The sequence below is a fragment of the Musa acuminata genome, chromosome BXJ1-8 (genome assembly GCF_036884655.1).
Source record: "Musa acuminata AAA Group cultivar baxijiao chromosome BXJ1-8, Cavendish_Baxijiao_AAA, whole genome shotgun sequence".
Classification (NCBI taxonomy): domain Eukaryota; kingdom Viridiplantae; phylum Streptophyta; class Magnoliopsida; order Zingiberales; family Musaceae; genus Musa; species Musa acuminata.
The window spans coordinates 9,394,673-9,411,192 of NC_088334.1; the positions used below are offsets into that span (position 1 = coordinate 9,394,673).

The 16,520-nt window shown below is 43.9% G+C and overlaps 3 protein-coding genes across 3 annotated transcripts; 2 read left to right on the forward strand and 1 right to left on the reverse strand.

Annotated features, from left to right (window-relative positions):
- The first annotated feature begins 558 nt into the window (after nucleotides 1–558).
- LOC135587450 (flavanone 3-dioxygenase 2-like) lies at nucleotides 559–3,273 on the forward strand. Its single transcript, XM_065078871.1, has 4 exons — nucleotides 559–855; nucleotides 948–1,195; nucleotides 2,128–2,452; nucleotides 2,767–3,273. The coding sequence occupies exons 1-4, from the start codon at nucleotides 658–660 to the stop codon at nucleotides 3,019–3,021; spliced, it is 1,026 nt and encodes a 341-aa protein (XP_064934943.1). The 5' UTR covers nucleotides 559–657; the 3' UTR covers nucleotides 3,022–3,273.
- A 1,943-nt stretch (nucleotides 3,274–5,216) lies between these two features.
- On the reverse strand, nucleotides 5,217–7,669 carry LOC135588969 (transcription factor bHLH57-like). Its single transcript, XM_065081300.1, has 4 exons — nucleotides 7,156–7,669; nucleotides 6,269–6,871; nucleotides 5,754–6,188; nucleotides 5,217–5,665 (listed from the first exon to the last, which is right to left on the reverse strand). The coding sequence occupies exons 1-4, from the start codon at nucleotides 7,192–7,194 to the stop codon at nucleotides 5,579–5,581; spliced, it is 1,164 nt and encodes a 387-aa protein (XP_064937372.1). The 5' UTR covers nucleotides 7,195–7,669; the 3' UTR covers nucleotides 5,217–5,578.
- Nucleotides 7,670–12,376: 4,707 nt separating this feature from the next.
- Nucleotides 12,377–14,244, forward strand: LOC135587451 (protein CURVATURE THYLAKOID 1B, chloroplastic-like). Its single transcript, XM_065078873.1, has 6 exons — nucleotides 12,377–12,740; nucleotides 13,003–13,103; nucleotides 13,184–13,270; nucleotides 13,397–13,459; nucleotides 13,744–13,781; nucleotides 14,031–14,244. The coding sequence occupies exons 1-6, from the start codon at nucleotides 12,563–12,565 to the stop codon at nucleotides 14,089–14,091; spliced, it is 528 nt and encodes a 175-aa protein (XP_064934945.1). The 5' UTR covers nucleotides 12,377–12,562; the 3' UTR covers nucleotides 14,092–14,244.
- Nucleotides 14,245–16,520: the final 2,276 nt, after the last annotated feature.

Genomic DNA, 16,520 nt, shown 5'->3' on the forward strand with positions numbered 1-16,520 from the left:
ACACACGCCCTGATCGGGGAGGTTCTCGACTTGGGCCCCTCGTAGATTAAGTCAGTAGTCTTGTTTTTCTCCTCTCTTAGCTAGGTGTTGGCTAGGGGTTTTAATACTGTTGCTCGAGGATCGATCATACGCAGACTTGGCGCGTTGACCGACCCCCGAGTGATGAGATGATACTTTCGATCGTCGCTCGGTATGCGTGGAGCGACGCCATACGGCATCGTCCCGAGCTTTCCGGGACAGGATTTGTCGAGGGGGCGCCTCCCTATATAGGTTTCGGTTCGACGTGGAAAGTCAACCCTCGTGTTGACTCGACAGAGGTGTGACGTGACGTGGGTCATGACGTGGTCGAGATCCAAAAACGATTTTTTCCTCTGTTAGACGGGACGCAGAATAAATCAAGAAAACGGTTTTTCCCTCTGTCATGACATGGCGTGGGTCATGACGTCAAAAATTTCAGGTTGCTTACGTCAGTCGCGGGCCGGTCTCATCACTTCAGTCAACACCTTTTCCGGGAGGTGGACCATAAATGGGTGCAGTTGCTAACCTCTCGCGCTCCCCCTCACCTTCTTCCCGAGTTCCGTAAGGTCCTCTCGCAGATCTTTCTGTGTTCTCGCTTTCTCTCTCTCTCTCTCTCGCTCTGTCACTCTACCATCTCTCATGGCGGATCAGCTTCTCTCCACCGCAACACACCACCATACCCTTCCAGAGAACTACGTAAGACCAGAGTCTCAAAGACCTCGCCTCACACAAGTGATCACCGACGCAAGCATCCCCATCATCGATCTCGGCTCCCCCGACAAGGCCCAGATCATCTCTCGGATAGGCCAAGCCTGCCAATCCTACGGCTTCTTCCAGGTCTACTAATTCCGATAACCTGCTTGTAACTGTTCCCTTGCTGCTCAACTGCGTCCTTCAAGCATCGTTTCTGGTTTTCTGTGCACAAATAGGTTGTGAACCATGGAATTGACACTGAACTGATGGTGAAGATGATGACTACTGGTCTGGAGTTCTTCCGTCTTCCTTCCGAGGAGAAGGCGAAGCTATATTCCGATGACCCGTCGAAGAAAATTAGACTTTCGACGAGCTTTAATGTAAAAAAGGAGTTGGTTCACAATTGGAGGGATTACCTCCGGCTTCACTGCTATCCTCTCGAGGAGTATGTTCCCGGTTGGCCTTCTAATCCCTCCTCATTTAAGTAAGTCTTTCGTGCTTCTCCTCCTCTTCATCCTCTTTAGTGGGAGAGGAGTCATGTGGTAGAATAACATCTAGTCAACGCCGTTCTCTAGGAAGTTCAAGAAAGCTCCAATAGATTTTAAAAGATTGGTTTGCAGCAAATCGATATATTCTATTCATGCATTATGTCGTGGCGTTTACATCCCTTGCACTTGCAGCATGCACGCATGAGAGAAGAACATCGGTTCTTTCAGTTGACCCTTCATAGGAATTGAGCAATCATGCATGCACGAGAGAAGAATATCGGTTACTCTTCACAGGAATTGAACCATCATGCATGCATGAGAGAAGAACATGGGTTCTGGTCTCTGAGTTGACCCTTCAACAGGAATCGAGCCATCGTGCATGCATTAGAGAAGAACATGGGTTCTTTGAGTTGACCCTTCACGGGAATTGAGCCAGTGAAGTCTGCCCGGGGAGGCCGGATAGAGTCTACCTCCGGCTTTTCAGCTTCCATATTGTTGAAAAGCCGAAGGTAACATGGAAATCAACTTGGGGATGTCATCCGACACAGACTTGACCATGAAATTTCTTGACGTAAAAGAAACCCAAAATCTGAGTCAGTACGAGACTCTGATCAAAAGAATAGGAACCTAATTGTACTCAAAAAAGACCTTCACATCCCGGGGAGAGAAGAGAAGCTTCTTTACTATGGACTCATAGGCAATTAAACGTGAGGACAAAAACAACTCGAACCGAGCGTCAGAGCATGTGCTCGCACATGCTAAGGAACCAATCAGAGTTAAGAGATAGGACAACGGAGCGACATTGGTAACATCTGAAACTATGCATTCAATAGTGGGATCTGCACTAAAACATTGCCTTAATTGAATAGTCTAATTTCTTGATGATCAAATTTGAAGAGCTTGTGCTTCTTCTTCTTCCTCGTCACAGGGAAGTGGTTAGCACTTATTGTCAGCAAGTTCGTGGACTGGGATTCCGACTCCTTGGAGCAATATCATTGAGCTTAGGTTTGGAGGAGGACTTCATCGAGAGGGCGCTGGGCGAGCAAGAGCAACATATGGCCATCAACTACTACCCGAAGTGCCCGGAACCTGAGCTCACATATGGCCTGCCGGCCCACACTGATCCAAATGCCCTCACTGTTCTTCTCCAGGATTCTGATGTGGCTGGCTTGCAGGTTCTTAGGGACGGCAAATGGATGGCAGTGGATCCCAAGCCAAGCGCGTTGGTCATCAACATCGGTGACCAGCTACAGGTGACAATGGATCACACACTCTTTTGTTGCACCGAAGTACCCCTGTTTCTCTTTTCATTGCTCTTTAGTCGAACTGTGTAGCATACTGTTTTGGAGGTGGCCGAAGTCGGCCATTGACAGTATGGCCTTAGGCGATCCTGCACTCAAGAAGCTAAAACACTAGCCTAAACTTTGGATTATGTACTCACAAAATGGGTTGGTCTTCCTTAATAATGAATACGTACTTGTAGTGCCATCCCATCTCATATCTGAGATCAGCAGTCGGCGTTGGAACTTTGACAAGTAGTAGCTGACAATTAAATCTGTTCATGCAGGCATTAAGCAACGGTAGGTACAACAGCGTTTGGCATCGAGCTGTCGTCAACTCGAACAAGGAAAGGATGTCTGTGGCATCCTTCCTCTGTCCTTGCAACAACGTGATCATTAGCCCTCCGGAGGAGCTCGTCAGCGAGGGATCTCCAGCCACTTATAGGCGCTACACATACGACGAGTACTACAAGAAGTTTTGGAGCAGAAACTTGGACGGCGAACACTGCCTGGAGCTTTTCAAAAGGGAGAAAGCTTTTTAGGTGGACTGTGCCGCCTGCAACATCTCAACGTGACGTAGTCACCACTCATCAGGTGGCGCTGACGACGGTGTTCGTTGGCGACACAGTCTACCCAAATACCTGAGCGCTTTCGTTGTATCCATCATGTAGTCCACGAACGCGCTGTTTTAGTGGTGGGGGGTTTACTTTTGACTATGTTATCTGTTACACTGAACTGCTCACATCCCTTGTACCATTGTTTTCTCTTGAACTAGTCTTATCTATTTCACCGAATTTTCCTGTTCCAATCTGGTAGTGGCGTGGAGTAAGAGGATCTGAAATGATTTTGTTGTGATCGTTTGTGTGGGATGCACTTGATCGGCTTAGAATCCACCGAAGAGCAGAGGACTCTAGAATCCAGTCGAAGAGCACAAATAATTCTTAAGTCGATGGAAATTTTCCAAAGCGTAGCGTGTGGATAAGGAAGGCGTGCTTCAATCATTATCTTCATCTGGACATAGTTCTCAAAGCTTCTGAAACAATACCAGCTTGGTCAATGGATCTTGGCATGGTAACAGCGAAACATACCATGTGGAATGCAGGCAACGAAAGAAGTGGAGACCGGGCGATTCTTTTGACGCAGAATTCGGCCATGGTGGTTCAACCTCGCTGAACGCTGCTGGAGATTGCTTGTGTGTCCTTTCGAGATGAGGGGTGAGAAAAATCCTTTATCTTCAGTAGCAGAAAACACTGCTCTTCATCCACAGCTGCCGACTATGGACTTCCTACAAAATCACACCCAATTATGAGTCTCAGCTTGGCGCATCGTATTTCCCAATTATCCGACTACATCCTCTTGAGCCCATAAATGCTGGCATGATTTAAATCATGTACATATTCATGACATATTGAGATCAAAAAGAGGGCTCGAGAGGCATAGTACAATGGGCAGCTTCAGCGAAGCAGATACGATAACTGATACAAAACTCAATTGGCCGAGACGATGAAGTCATGGTTAAGATACTGCCATTGGAAAAGAGGCTTGGGTGAAGGTAAAAGTGAAGGAATTGAGAGTGAAAATGCGTGTGCAAATGCTGCATATGAGATATATGAGCCAACGAAAAGTTGTACAATTCCCAGCCCAAGTGTAGGACAGGCTAAGCCAGGCTGCAGAGTTTCATAGGCCTCATCCACCCATATCTCTCTCTCTCTCTCTCTCTCTCTCACACTCTCTCTCAATCTCTCTCTCTCTCACACAAATTTATCATGCATTCATACTCTAGAAGCATAAACTTTTAAATTGAATAAAAAAAACATATATATGTTAGGTTTATCATTGTCAAATTTGTGACTAAGAGAGAGTTCAACTCACTCCACCCCATTAAAGAAATAGAAAATTGATAATATATATACATAGGTCACGATGTCGTAATATATATGCATAATGACTAATTAATACGCCTCCATGCTGTCATTATGCTGTAGGAATTGTATTACTTAATTTGGTGCTCAAAATAGATAAAAAGTAGTCATCAAGTGTCATCCAACTGTAGCCAGAGAACGAGGATCTCGAGACAAAAAGTTGTTCTGACCCGCAGTCGACGTCTTTTCCTCATCAACCTTTCCAAACACGGTTTACGAGCCTTCTTCCTTTCCGCACGAAGCCACAGCCTCTAAAGTTCCCCCAAATCCATTAAAATCGATGATAAGTCAATAACACTAGGCTCCGAGTCAGTAGAGTCTACCGAGACGCTCATTTCGTCGTCCGTAGTAGAATCCTCTTCGTCTTCGACAATTTGGGCTCGACCACCGCGGCAATTTGGGTTTGGCTTGCTCAACTCGAACAGTCGATTGATGGCGCGAGAGAACCGGCAGAAGCGGTCGAAAGACACAGGCACGCGTTGGGTACAAGTGGAGTGCTCCGGAAATGGACGGTGTTGCGTCTGCGGAAGACAGGGAGGGCCTATTGCAGCAGCACGAGAAAAGAAGATGGTGGCACCAATACTCGGAGAGAGAACAGAACGATGGCTACCTATCTTAAAGTAGGTCCTTTCCACAATTAGATCAAGATAAATGTCTGGAATTTGAGATGCATGGCATATGCTGCTATACATGTCGAAGTAGAGGTGGGTTATTCAGCTCAAATGCATACGTGTGTGTGTGTGTAAAAAGTTCCTGAGACAAGAAGACTGCTCTCATGAGGAGGGTTGTCATCTTAATCTAAAACGCGGGCGGAATAGAATGCTACAGACATAAGAACAGCGACTAAGATACCAGGAGATGAATTGGGCTACAATCATGATTAGGAAAACTCGAAACGCTTTGCGAGCCCAAATATCAGCATCTCTTCCCGAAGACAAAAAAATAATTGAAAACGAACAGCGAAAAAGCTGGCAAAACCGCAACCCAAAGAGTACAAGCTCCCATCACTGCATATATTAGAAGAAAGGAAAGCTGCTCCTACTGCTACTGCTGCTGCTGCTGCTGCGCTCTTCCTCATAGTTCAAGAATTGTAGACGTGGTCCAGTCAAGCATCTCTTCGACCCTTTCCTTTCCCTTTCTCTTGCGTCTCGTACGTCCTGACAACTTCAGCGTCGTGTCAACAGCAGGCGTTGATGTAGCTGAAGATCTGGTGCACCGCCGTCGCAACCTCATCCGCTGACCCCAATTTGCACGCTTCCTCCATCTGCACTCCGAAGAAACAGTGAAGTCATCAGCTCGCGTTCGCGACGTCTAACGTGGCAGACGAAGCGGGGAGCAGATGGTGAACCGACCTTCAGGCTGAGGGAGTACAGGATGGAGGAGGGTTCGAGGGAGGCGACGTTGAGATGAAGCACAGAGAGACGGAGCTCCTCCATGGCCGCGATGGCCCGCGCCAGCTGCCCCCTCCGCCGCCGCGTGGCCACCTTCAAATTCACATGCCCCTGCACCACCGTCGCTTCCACATCCACCCCTGTTCCATCCTCTTGTTGTGCTTCTTCTCCGTTAGCGTATCGCCGTCGCTGCTGCGACCGCGAATAGCCTGTGTACTGCGGCGAGATGAAGAACCCGTCGTGCAGCACGGACGTGTGGCGCGGTTCGTCGTCGTTGGGCCTCAATCGGACGGCGGCCGACTCCAGCAGCCGCTTCTGGGTTCGAAGGGAGAGGAGGCGCTGTTCGAGCTCCTTGACGAAGTCGATGGCACCACCGATGATGGACGCCTGGTCTCCCTGTGTGCAGCAACGCAGACACATCAGGTCGAAGCTTGTCTGGGAAGGGTGGGATTGCGAATTATGAACTATAAGCGTACGCGGTGGACATAGGAAGACGGCATGAGGGAGCGGAGGGTAGCGAGGTGGTCGTTCATGAGGCGCCGGCGGTTGCGCTCCACGGCAATATGGGTCATCCTTTGGCTCTCCACCTCCTGCGCACTCTTCGACGTCGAAGCCTGCCGCGGCCTCTTCCTCTTCCGCCGCTCGTTCGGCCCGACTCCCGCCGCGGATCTCGTTGGCCCGGTCGCGGCAACGGTCGCCGGCGTTTTATGGTGGACCACGCCTCTCGTCTCCGACTCGGACGCGTGGGTAATGCAGCTTTCCAGCTGCTCCACCACGCGGGACGTGTCCATCTCGGCCGTCCGCAGTTGCTTGAAGCAGTTCTGGCCCTGTAGCCGCAGGAGGAGCTGGAAGTTGGATTCTTGCGTGCAAGAAGTGAAGAAACCTTCGTGCTGATACTGATACTGTTGCAAATGGAGCTCGACTTCCTCTTCCCCTGCTTGCATGGCTCCTTGGAGTAGTTGAAGGAAAGGCATTTGGTGAGAGAACAGGTTCCCATAGATCATTTCAGGATGCTCAGAGAAGGTGGCGCTCGCTGCTCCTGCTTCCAAGCACCCTGCGCTCGGCTCCTCCCTAACTAACTGCTTTGGAAACAAAGAAAGAGGAGAAATGAAGGGATAGGCAAGTATGTTTAAGCTGAAGCAACAACATAAGAAAACATAAGCTTAGCCATATATAGATTGCATGTTCAGCGATCATTACTTGCATCGCATTGAATGGAATGTCCAAAAGTGGGATCCCATAACACATCGATGTTCTTCTACCCGCAAATAGGTCTTCTTCATGCAGATGTGACCAGGAGCGAAAGTGACAAGGAAAACAATAAACGAAAGCAAAGGTTGGGGATACTCGAGGGAGGGCTTACAAGGACATCATTAATGGGTTCTCCTCGTAGCTGCTCCATCGGAGCAGCAGGCAATGCAGCAGCAACAGATGTGAATTTGACCACTTCCGCTGCTCTGCTCCTCCAGGCAGCAGATCGAACGACCTCTGACCGCTCCTCCTCTGCCTCTCCTCTTCACGATCGAAGCATAGTTCAGGCTTCTCTCTTAAATTCTGCTACTCACCACCCCCCCGGAGCAATAAATACATTCAGAACAAGCATCATCACCGGTTAGAAACCCAGCTGCTCCTCCGCCTTCCTTCCTGATCTCCCTACAGACGCAGGGATGCAACAACATAAATGCTGAGTTGAAAGAAGAAGCAGAGAGGTCAGGAGGGGTGATATGGAACGCAGAAGGCTAAGAGATAGCGAGGGGAAGCTGAAATGTGGACGAAGTGATACAGCGCACAACATAAGATGGCTACTAAAGCAAGCAACCAAACCACGATGGGGTGGTTAAAAGGGAAGCAAGCGGCGATTGCATCTTTACTAGCTAGCTACAGAAGAGCTGTGGGGGGGATTGAGGACCTCTTCCTGTCGACTCCATCACAAGCCCCTCCCATGCATTATTGTTTGGTGGCAGATTTGTCCAGCAACGAAGACAACACAGCCGTGGGCTCCTCTCTCTCTCTCTCTCTCTCTCTCTCTCTCGTTCCCTTGACTTTCTTCTATATTCAGTTATTTGAAGAAAGATATGTTCGTGTCTCAAAATACATAGAGCTGCCTATGGAGGAGTTAAATGAACTTTGTTGCGTAGCCTGCAACACGTGCTGTCGTTATCATAACCCAATCCGAACACACGTCATGGGAGTCAAATCCTTAAGATATATCACTTAAAATATTTCTCTTCCAACACAAATTACATCAATTCAAACAGCCACATTATCCATTAAAATTCAGAACCAATATACAATTCTTGGATCAAAGATACAATTCATATTATAGGTAAATAGGAGGGTGACACGAGGAAAGGTCAGTAAGTCCTCGGAGAGGGGTTTTTGGACTGTGGTTGGTCGTCGCCATGGGCACCATCTGCTTGTGCATGGAGTCACACAGCACGGATAAAGGACTGCTGACCTCCGCATCCGGTTTGATGAGCCCTTGCTGTCACGGCACCAACAATTCGAGTTTGTCGGTATGTGAAGAGACTTGCCCACTGGTAGGGAGGGAGAGAATAATTTTAAATCTAAAAAAATTAAAGATCAATAATTAAACATATATTTATAAAAAAATAATATCTTTTAACGTGATTTGATAAGTTTTATCTATATTCATGTAAAAAAATTAAATTCTTTATTAGATCAATTATAAGAAATTATCAAATTTTTTACGCATCACGTAAATCTAAAAAAAAAATTATATTTTTATTATCTTTAAAAATCTTAGAGAGTATCTTATTTAAATATCATAAATATTATTCTATTTATATATCCTAGAGAAAAACTAAAGAATACCAAAAATATTTCTCACATCTTGTTTTTTCTCACAGAAATCTAAAAATATATAAAATATTTATAGAAGAATCAAGTCATAATTAACAGAATATAATTCATTCTCCAATTTTTTTTATATATTAGGATACCTCATCTTCAGGAATTCAAAATACTTATTAATTCCAGTAATATCTTTCTTGATAAGTATTTTATCTATTTTTTGCCTTCTGAAAAAAAAAAGTTTTGCTTTACACTCCTTTCAATATTCGTCACTTATTTTTGTTAAATCTATGATAATTTTTTAAGCCTGACACCAAATATTGGAAATGAAAGAAGACTTTTAAAATCAAAATAATACTCGGAGATTAATAAACTAAAAAACATACTAGAAAGTCAACATAAGATTTAATATGATTAGACAAATTATATATATATATATATATATATATATATATATATATATATATATAATACATAAAAATCAATTACAATACATTGAGTTATTCTCGCTTAGGCATAATTTTCTTATAAACCATATCATATAAATTTTTAAAAAATTATACCATTTTCTCTCGTATTTTTTAGAAATTCTAGAAACTATCCTTTCTACACACCCTAAACCCAATAACACCAAAAATATTTTTTTTTTTCATTCTATTCTATTTATCAAAATTCAAGAATATATGATATATTTATACAACAATCATATCTTAATTACTGAATTTTTTTCTTTCACAAAAAAATTGTTATCTTAAAATATTTATCCCACTCAACTTTAAAAATATTAAAATACTTATTAATTTCAACAGCAATCATTCTGTTCGACTAAACGGGGGTGGGGTTAATGGCCGCACCACCTACAAGGGACGTGAACGGTAAAAGTTTCACAGGACGTCGAGGATGCAATTAAATGTTCAAAGCTATCGTATGATTTCTATCTACTGCACGAAGTGATAGAAACATCCTTTTGTGTACTTTTGTGAGCGTATCCTAACTTTTCTTCTCCCTCTTACTTTGCATCGAGGGGTAAATGGGATCGATAAACACGGTTGCGATTCGTGAAAACTCGCTTTGATAACTATTCTATCCTTGGCCCATCTTTTAGATAGTAAACAATTTATATACTCCATTGGTGGAGAGCTCCACTTCTATCCCATCCCTTCGAGTCTTGGTTACGGTGACTTACGTCCTCACAAGAGATCTAAGATTCAAGTCCCTCAAGGTTTCAAGGGAATTAGATGGTATTAGGGAAAACACTAATGAAAATAATAGAAGATAAGAATAATTATTGAAGAAGCTTTATTGAAGAAGTGAAAAAGCTTAAATATATTACCATGTCCCTCTCCTATTTATACATATTAGAAGGAAGGATTTCCCTCAATGGAGAATTTTCCTCAACAAAATAGAGAAATTTCCTTGGAAAAATATTATCTTCTATCAAACACCTTTAAAAATAATTAAACAAAATTAAACTCTTTATTTCTTTTACTCTCTTCTAACATTTTCTTTATATCTTTAACTTAAGCATCGATATGATACGAGAGCATCTAGTTATTGATATGACATCGATCTTCTAATACAATTAAACTTATATCAGAATCAAATTAATTTCTTAAATCACATCAATGTATCAGATAAAAACTATCTAAGCGATTATGAAGGCCTATATTCTTTGTTACCATCCTTCATAAGTAACTCTTCATGAGTAATTTTTTTTAATATTTGAACCAATAAATATTCATGTAAGTATGGAGGTTCGACTGTTTAAAAATGAAAAAAACAATTACGAAAATATAAAACCTCAAATTATTTTACTTGGCCAATAATTATCAAGGCATGAGTTGGAAATACAGTAATTACAATCACAATATCAAAGTTATGCATGCCGTTCACTACACATAAGATATTCTAGGGGTATTAACAAGGTTTAGTTTTTGTTATCTAAATTTAAAAAAATATTAAAAATAATTATTAACATTCGATAAGAAAAAAGATACCATCTAATTCCTATCGAAAAGACGAGGTACACTAACTCGAAGCACAACTTGGTGTACTATGTTGTCTAATCATTTTTCTCTCAGAATTAATTATAAATTATCCTTTATACTTTGATCTTATTAATATTACGGTCTATATATTTAAAAAAAAATATATTGATATCTCTATAATTTTAAAAATAAAATAAATAATTTTATTTATCATAATACTATGATAGAAAACACAACACACAACACAATGTACTGGATCGATGTAAAAATAATAGGTAAAAAAAAATTTTAATATTATTTTTTATTTTATTTTTATAATTTATTAATAAAAAATAATTTCTAACATCTCACATGCTAAAAACGATAGAGATATTAAAATTATTTTTTTCTCTATTACTTTTATATCGATCCAATATATTTTGTTTTATATATAGCTGACGATGTTATGATAAATAAAATTATTTATTTTTATTTTTTTAAATTATAAAAAAATTAATATATTTTTTATATAAAAATTTTACGATTAAATATAAAAAATATGTAAGTCCCACAGTGTTGGGGTGGGTGGTGGGGGGCGGGGGGGTGTGGGTGGCGGGGCCGGGGGCGTGGGGTGGAGGTTTGACCTGTAAGGAAATGTGGCAGATCCAATCAGGCACTTGACGGTGCTCGGCGTGATGACACCCGCCACAGTCGATACGTCCCCAAACTTTGTCTCATTAAGATGAAAGCATGCTTGTGGGAACTCCAATTATTTGCCCTTGCAGTCGAAACTCGCTCTTTAGAGTAAGCTCCCATGTGCTGAGATGAACCACAGACAGAGAAAGCTACAGCTACCACTGGTCATCATGACGAAGAAGCAGTTTGACCTCTGTTCCTCCGACGACCTCTCTGCAATCTGCCAACAATAATAATTCACGGCGCGGACGCGAAAAAGCCTTGCACCTCTGGCGCCGCACATGTTCTTCGCTGAGCCTCCATGCCTCCTCGTCGTCCATGACCGGTACTTTCGAAGGACTGCGGCCTTCAGCGAGCAGTTGAAGCAGCAGATCTCGTCGAAAAGACGCGGGCGTAAGCGCATCCGCTATGGGCGATACGCCGTGCAGTGCAGCAATAATGCACAGTGACGACCCTCCTGTCGATGATCCACATCACCTTGACCGGCTCAGCTAGTTAAAGTGAGAAATCGACCTCAGGACACGTATGACGACGTAAAGCCCCTCTGAGAGATCTCGGAATGATCATTTCTGTTGCTTCATGCCATGTCTCTTCTAGCAAATAGGACAACAAGAAGATGAGATGGAATAGCAGATGAGTTCGTCTTAATTTTTAGGATGCATCGGCAATCATTCGATCGCATGTATCTTTTAGGAATGCAACGTTTTTACATCCACCAATCACTTCAAAAGATTTAACCTGTTCTTCCAAAAGGTTTACAGGCGGCTGTAAAATCTATCATGGAATTAACACCGAAAAGACAAGAACCTTTGTTGGGCAAAAAATAATAATTAAACCACCAAATGATACGTTCTCTCTCCTGCCTGCAATCTGCGCTCCGAGTTGTCTATCCTCTATCATTTTTTGTTGCTGCTATTCGATCTATACATTACTGCTGGTTGATACTTTGACACAACTACTGGTACTGATAGTTCCCCGTGCCCTTCTGGTCCACCACAAACACTACAGCGGTATAACAAGTGATTCACCGGTACTGGAGCTATAAATGCTAGTAATTTCCAAGACGCAGGCAATCTCGTTCCATCCTTTGGCTGTTCCAGTGACGGATGCCACAGAACACCTATCCTCCTTCCCATATATATTCTGTGCCATCCAATCGCCCCCCTCGGAACGAGTGGTGGACGTTCTGTCATCAACGATATCTGCCGCTCCCGAGTACCGTTTTAAGTGCAGCAAAGCCTGGTAACGAGGGAGGGAAGCCATCTCTGCGAGACGAGTACTGGTAGCTGAGCCATGGCTTCCACCACCAGCGTCACATGCGGCCTCACCTCCCCGGCTCTGGTCGACGCAAAGGTGACCCCACGTCAGTCCGCCCCGCACTCCATCTGCCTCCCGTCCCTGCCTCCTCCGCCCCACATCGCGTCGCCCAGCCGCCCGCAGGCCAGAGAGACATGGACCACTGCTGCTTACTGTAAGTCCTTCGGTTCCTCGATACCCTGCTGCTTTAAATAAGCCATTATACAAGCAATTCATCGTCCATGCGAAGCCTTCTATGGCGTTTGCTGGATTGCGTTATATAAAGCAATCGGATGGTCCCTATTTTCTGCTCAATCTTTGCTCTTAAGCTCATTCCGAGTCTCATATAAATATAGCCAAACAGAAAAATGGCATAGAGACGAACAGACTTAAAGAAGAGCAATTAAATGCTTTCCTCTGGATTTTTGGTGGTTCAGGTCGTAAAGTAGCAGGAAAATTTATCGTCAGGGCCGCAGGAGAATCATCAGCTGAAGTTGCAACCGAGCTTCCAGAAATCGTGAAGAAGATACAAGATGCGGTCAGCCTTTCCTGTTCATACTCCCTATGTGCATTATTCTCGCCCTTGGAGATTTCAACTGACCTCTTTTAGGTAGGCAGTGGGACAAACTTGAAGACAAGTATGCAATCAGCGGCCTTGCACTTGTTGGAGCTATTGCTCTGTGGAGCACAGGCGGCATGATCTCGGTACACCTAATACTGAAACTAATCTCAGCATTCCATCTTTTGCCTTTGTAAATGTCAAATGTTGTCAGGTAATTCTCGTAGATTCTGATGTCCTCATGTTACCTAAATCTGTTCTCATTTCTGCAGGCTATCGATAGGCTTCCTGTAGTTCCTGGTGTTCTTGAAATTGTGGGAATTGGCTACACAGGGGTGAGTCTCATCCATTAAGTGTAGTCAATTACTGCATGCATCTACTTAGCAGGCATCCTCTTTGCATCATACAGATTACGTTTCACATGACCTGAATAAGCTTATATATTATGCATATGCTGTTGCTAAGATCATTGGTAAACATTGATTTGCATTTCTTGATCTACAAGGGAAGGAAAGCAATTAATTGTAATTGAAACGCCAATACTAAACCCTGTTTAGTCTCTAACACTAATTGTTTCCGTAGACTAATTCCTTTCTCTTTTGCTCTCAAATCTTTGCAGTGGTTCGCATACCACAACCTGGTTTTCAAGCCTGACAGGTATCTGCAGAAACTACTGTTCGCAAATCAGCTTCTTTTAGCGAGATGGTTTATCTTGTTTCCACTTTGTAGGATATTATGTTGTTCATCGTATCAATGCTATTACATAAATGAGCATTTTTCTTCGCCGCATATCATTTTCCTTCTTCCTCTTGTGAAATTTACTGCAATGTTGGAGATTTTTGATGTATTTCATAAACTGCTGTATGGCTTTAATCTGTCGAATCCTTATACCCATCTGCATCTCAGGGACGCACTGATAGCAAAAATCAAGGGCATATATGGTGAAATTATTGGGAGCAGCAGCTAAACTAAGCTACATGAGACGAGACGGTATCAAAGAGATTTGAAGTGTTTCCACTGAGGCCATTTCTCATGCATCTAAAGATCTATCCATGAGAGTAAAGAAAGAATATATCCTTGCATGGTTTTGCTGAAGTATTTTGATTGAATTTTGACCTTAGTGAACGTGTCCATCAATCAAATTCTCTTGATAGTAAATATATATATATATTTCTCTTGATAGTAAATACCTAAAATTGTGCACAGCAGTGAACGTTGATTGATGATATATGTGGCTTTAACAATATTAGATGAGAAGGTTTCCATTAGCTTATGTAGTAATGACTTAGACGTAAAGCATAGATGCTCTTATAGTCGGACAATGTGATACAAATCCATGTATAAACATGCACTGTGAGCCTTGCCAAACTAGCATAGAAAACCCAGAATGGATATAGATTGGGTCATTACTGGACCCAGTTGCCTTTGGATCTCCACGTGAGAAGGTTTTATCTGATCCATCGATAGGCCGACCGGTGACGATGAGAAGCTTTTTCTGATAGATGATGCCTCTGAAAGTCCAAATCTCTCTGAACTAAATCACAAGTAAATACAAATCACTTAGACCATTATTGCCCAAAAAATTTCTCTATTAACACAGATTCATAATACCAACCATCATCAGGGATTCAAAATTTTAAGCATAGAAGAATCTGCTTCTATGGAAATTGTTCTCCTTGTGGCGTGTTCATGGGTAATCACTGCCTCTATACTTTTAGCCATTTTATTTTCACCTGTAAATCATTATGACCTCAGTCCACAGAAACCGCAGCATCATTATTTTGTACCATCACTCGTGAACAGGAGAAGATTCTGTAATCTCCATTAAATGTAGGAATTTGATTGTGGAAGAACAGAATTATGGTACCTGTATTTGGATGATCGAAAAATGCAGGAGTCCATGTACGCAAGAATCATCACCATCTTACCTGAGAGTCTTATCTATCTTGATCTATGATTAGGGGTCATGGACTTTGGAAGATGATGTTATCCTGTGGAGGGAATAGTGTTGAAGCGTGCTTTGGGTCCCTCGCACATCGCTAGAAAACTGGGTTTGTGGACCCTTGTACAAGTCCTAGTGTTAAAAAAGGTATCGATCTAGTCAACCAGTACTCGTCCACTCTACTGCGGAAGCGCGAGGTTTCATAGTGGGGCGCTACTCGTTATAGTTTATTTCTCTGCCTGCCAACAGCGCCTCACGATCATGTATGATTCCATGGTGGTCTCTGATGCATCGCTTTGGCCTGTCAAGGCCTCCGTGGTAAAGCAGTCAGTCGCCCGATGCCCGGGAAAACTCTAAACGCAGAGCAGTCGTCGGCCAACAACTTTTGACCCGTCGCCGATTCTGGCCCTTCCATTACTCCTCACCAGCAAAAGAATGGCCGGGCCTCCTCCTCATCAACACCAGAGTCGTCGCGGCCACTGTAAGAGCACCCGTCGTTTCCGACAGACATCCTTAAATTTTCAACCACGGCCGCCTGCCGCAGGGGACACGCTCCCCGCAAAACCAAGTGACGCGGGGCCCACCCGGCCAGCCTCTCTTAGCTCGGGCGGGGCCTGCGCTTTTGCTGGTGACCCACGTTCTCTGCGCCCAGACGCACACCCGGCCATGGTAGCTGCACATCCAGGGTAGCGGACACACGCAAGAAACAAGACATCCAGCGTCCGCGTCCCGACTCACAGCAGGCGTAGGGAAAAAGAAGCAATAAATGCCCTCGCCATTTAATGGCCATCAAATCACGGTACGTCGGAAACGCGACGTAGCCCGTAGCCTAGCCTGGTGAATCCCCGCACACCCTCCTCCCCCTTCTGATCTCTGCATTATTTTACGAAACGCTTCAAGGTGAAGGCAACGAGCAGAGCAGAGCAGTGCAGTGCTGGGTGACGGTTCATGGAAAAGAAACCACGGGAGAAAAGGCTGCAACCCCTTCTTGTTGGCTTCTCGACGCGAGCATTTACACTGTCAGCTCCCAGCTGGCACCGCAGTGGACAGCTTGTAAGAAGTGCAAACTGCTGTTGGGCATCACTAATCTTTGATGGAGACCTCGCACAGCAATCTGCTTAACCGAGAGAGGGAGAGACAGAAACAGCTCTCGGATTTTGTACCAGACGCTGGATTTATGCCAGGGAGAGAAAGAAACGTGGGGTTATGAATCCAGATCGACTGTCGTGGAGAGATCAGCACCGTTGTGAACGACCGCCAAAAGTCGTCCGTGATCGACCCGTCCAAATCACTCTGCCGAGATACCTGCAATTGCATTGGTGAGTTTTATTGGGTCCATTGCGGACCCCATCAGTCGGTGGGCGACAGGTGAAACGGGTAACGCGAGGGAAGTTTAGCTTGGCCAAACAGTTCCCACGATCCGAAGCAGTTGAACCGAACCCCACTACCCTCGC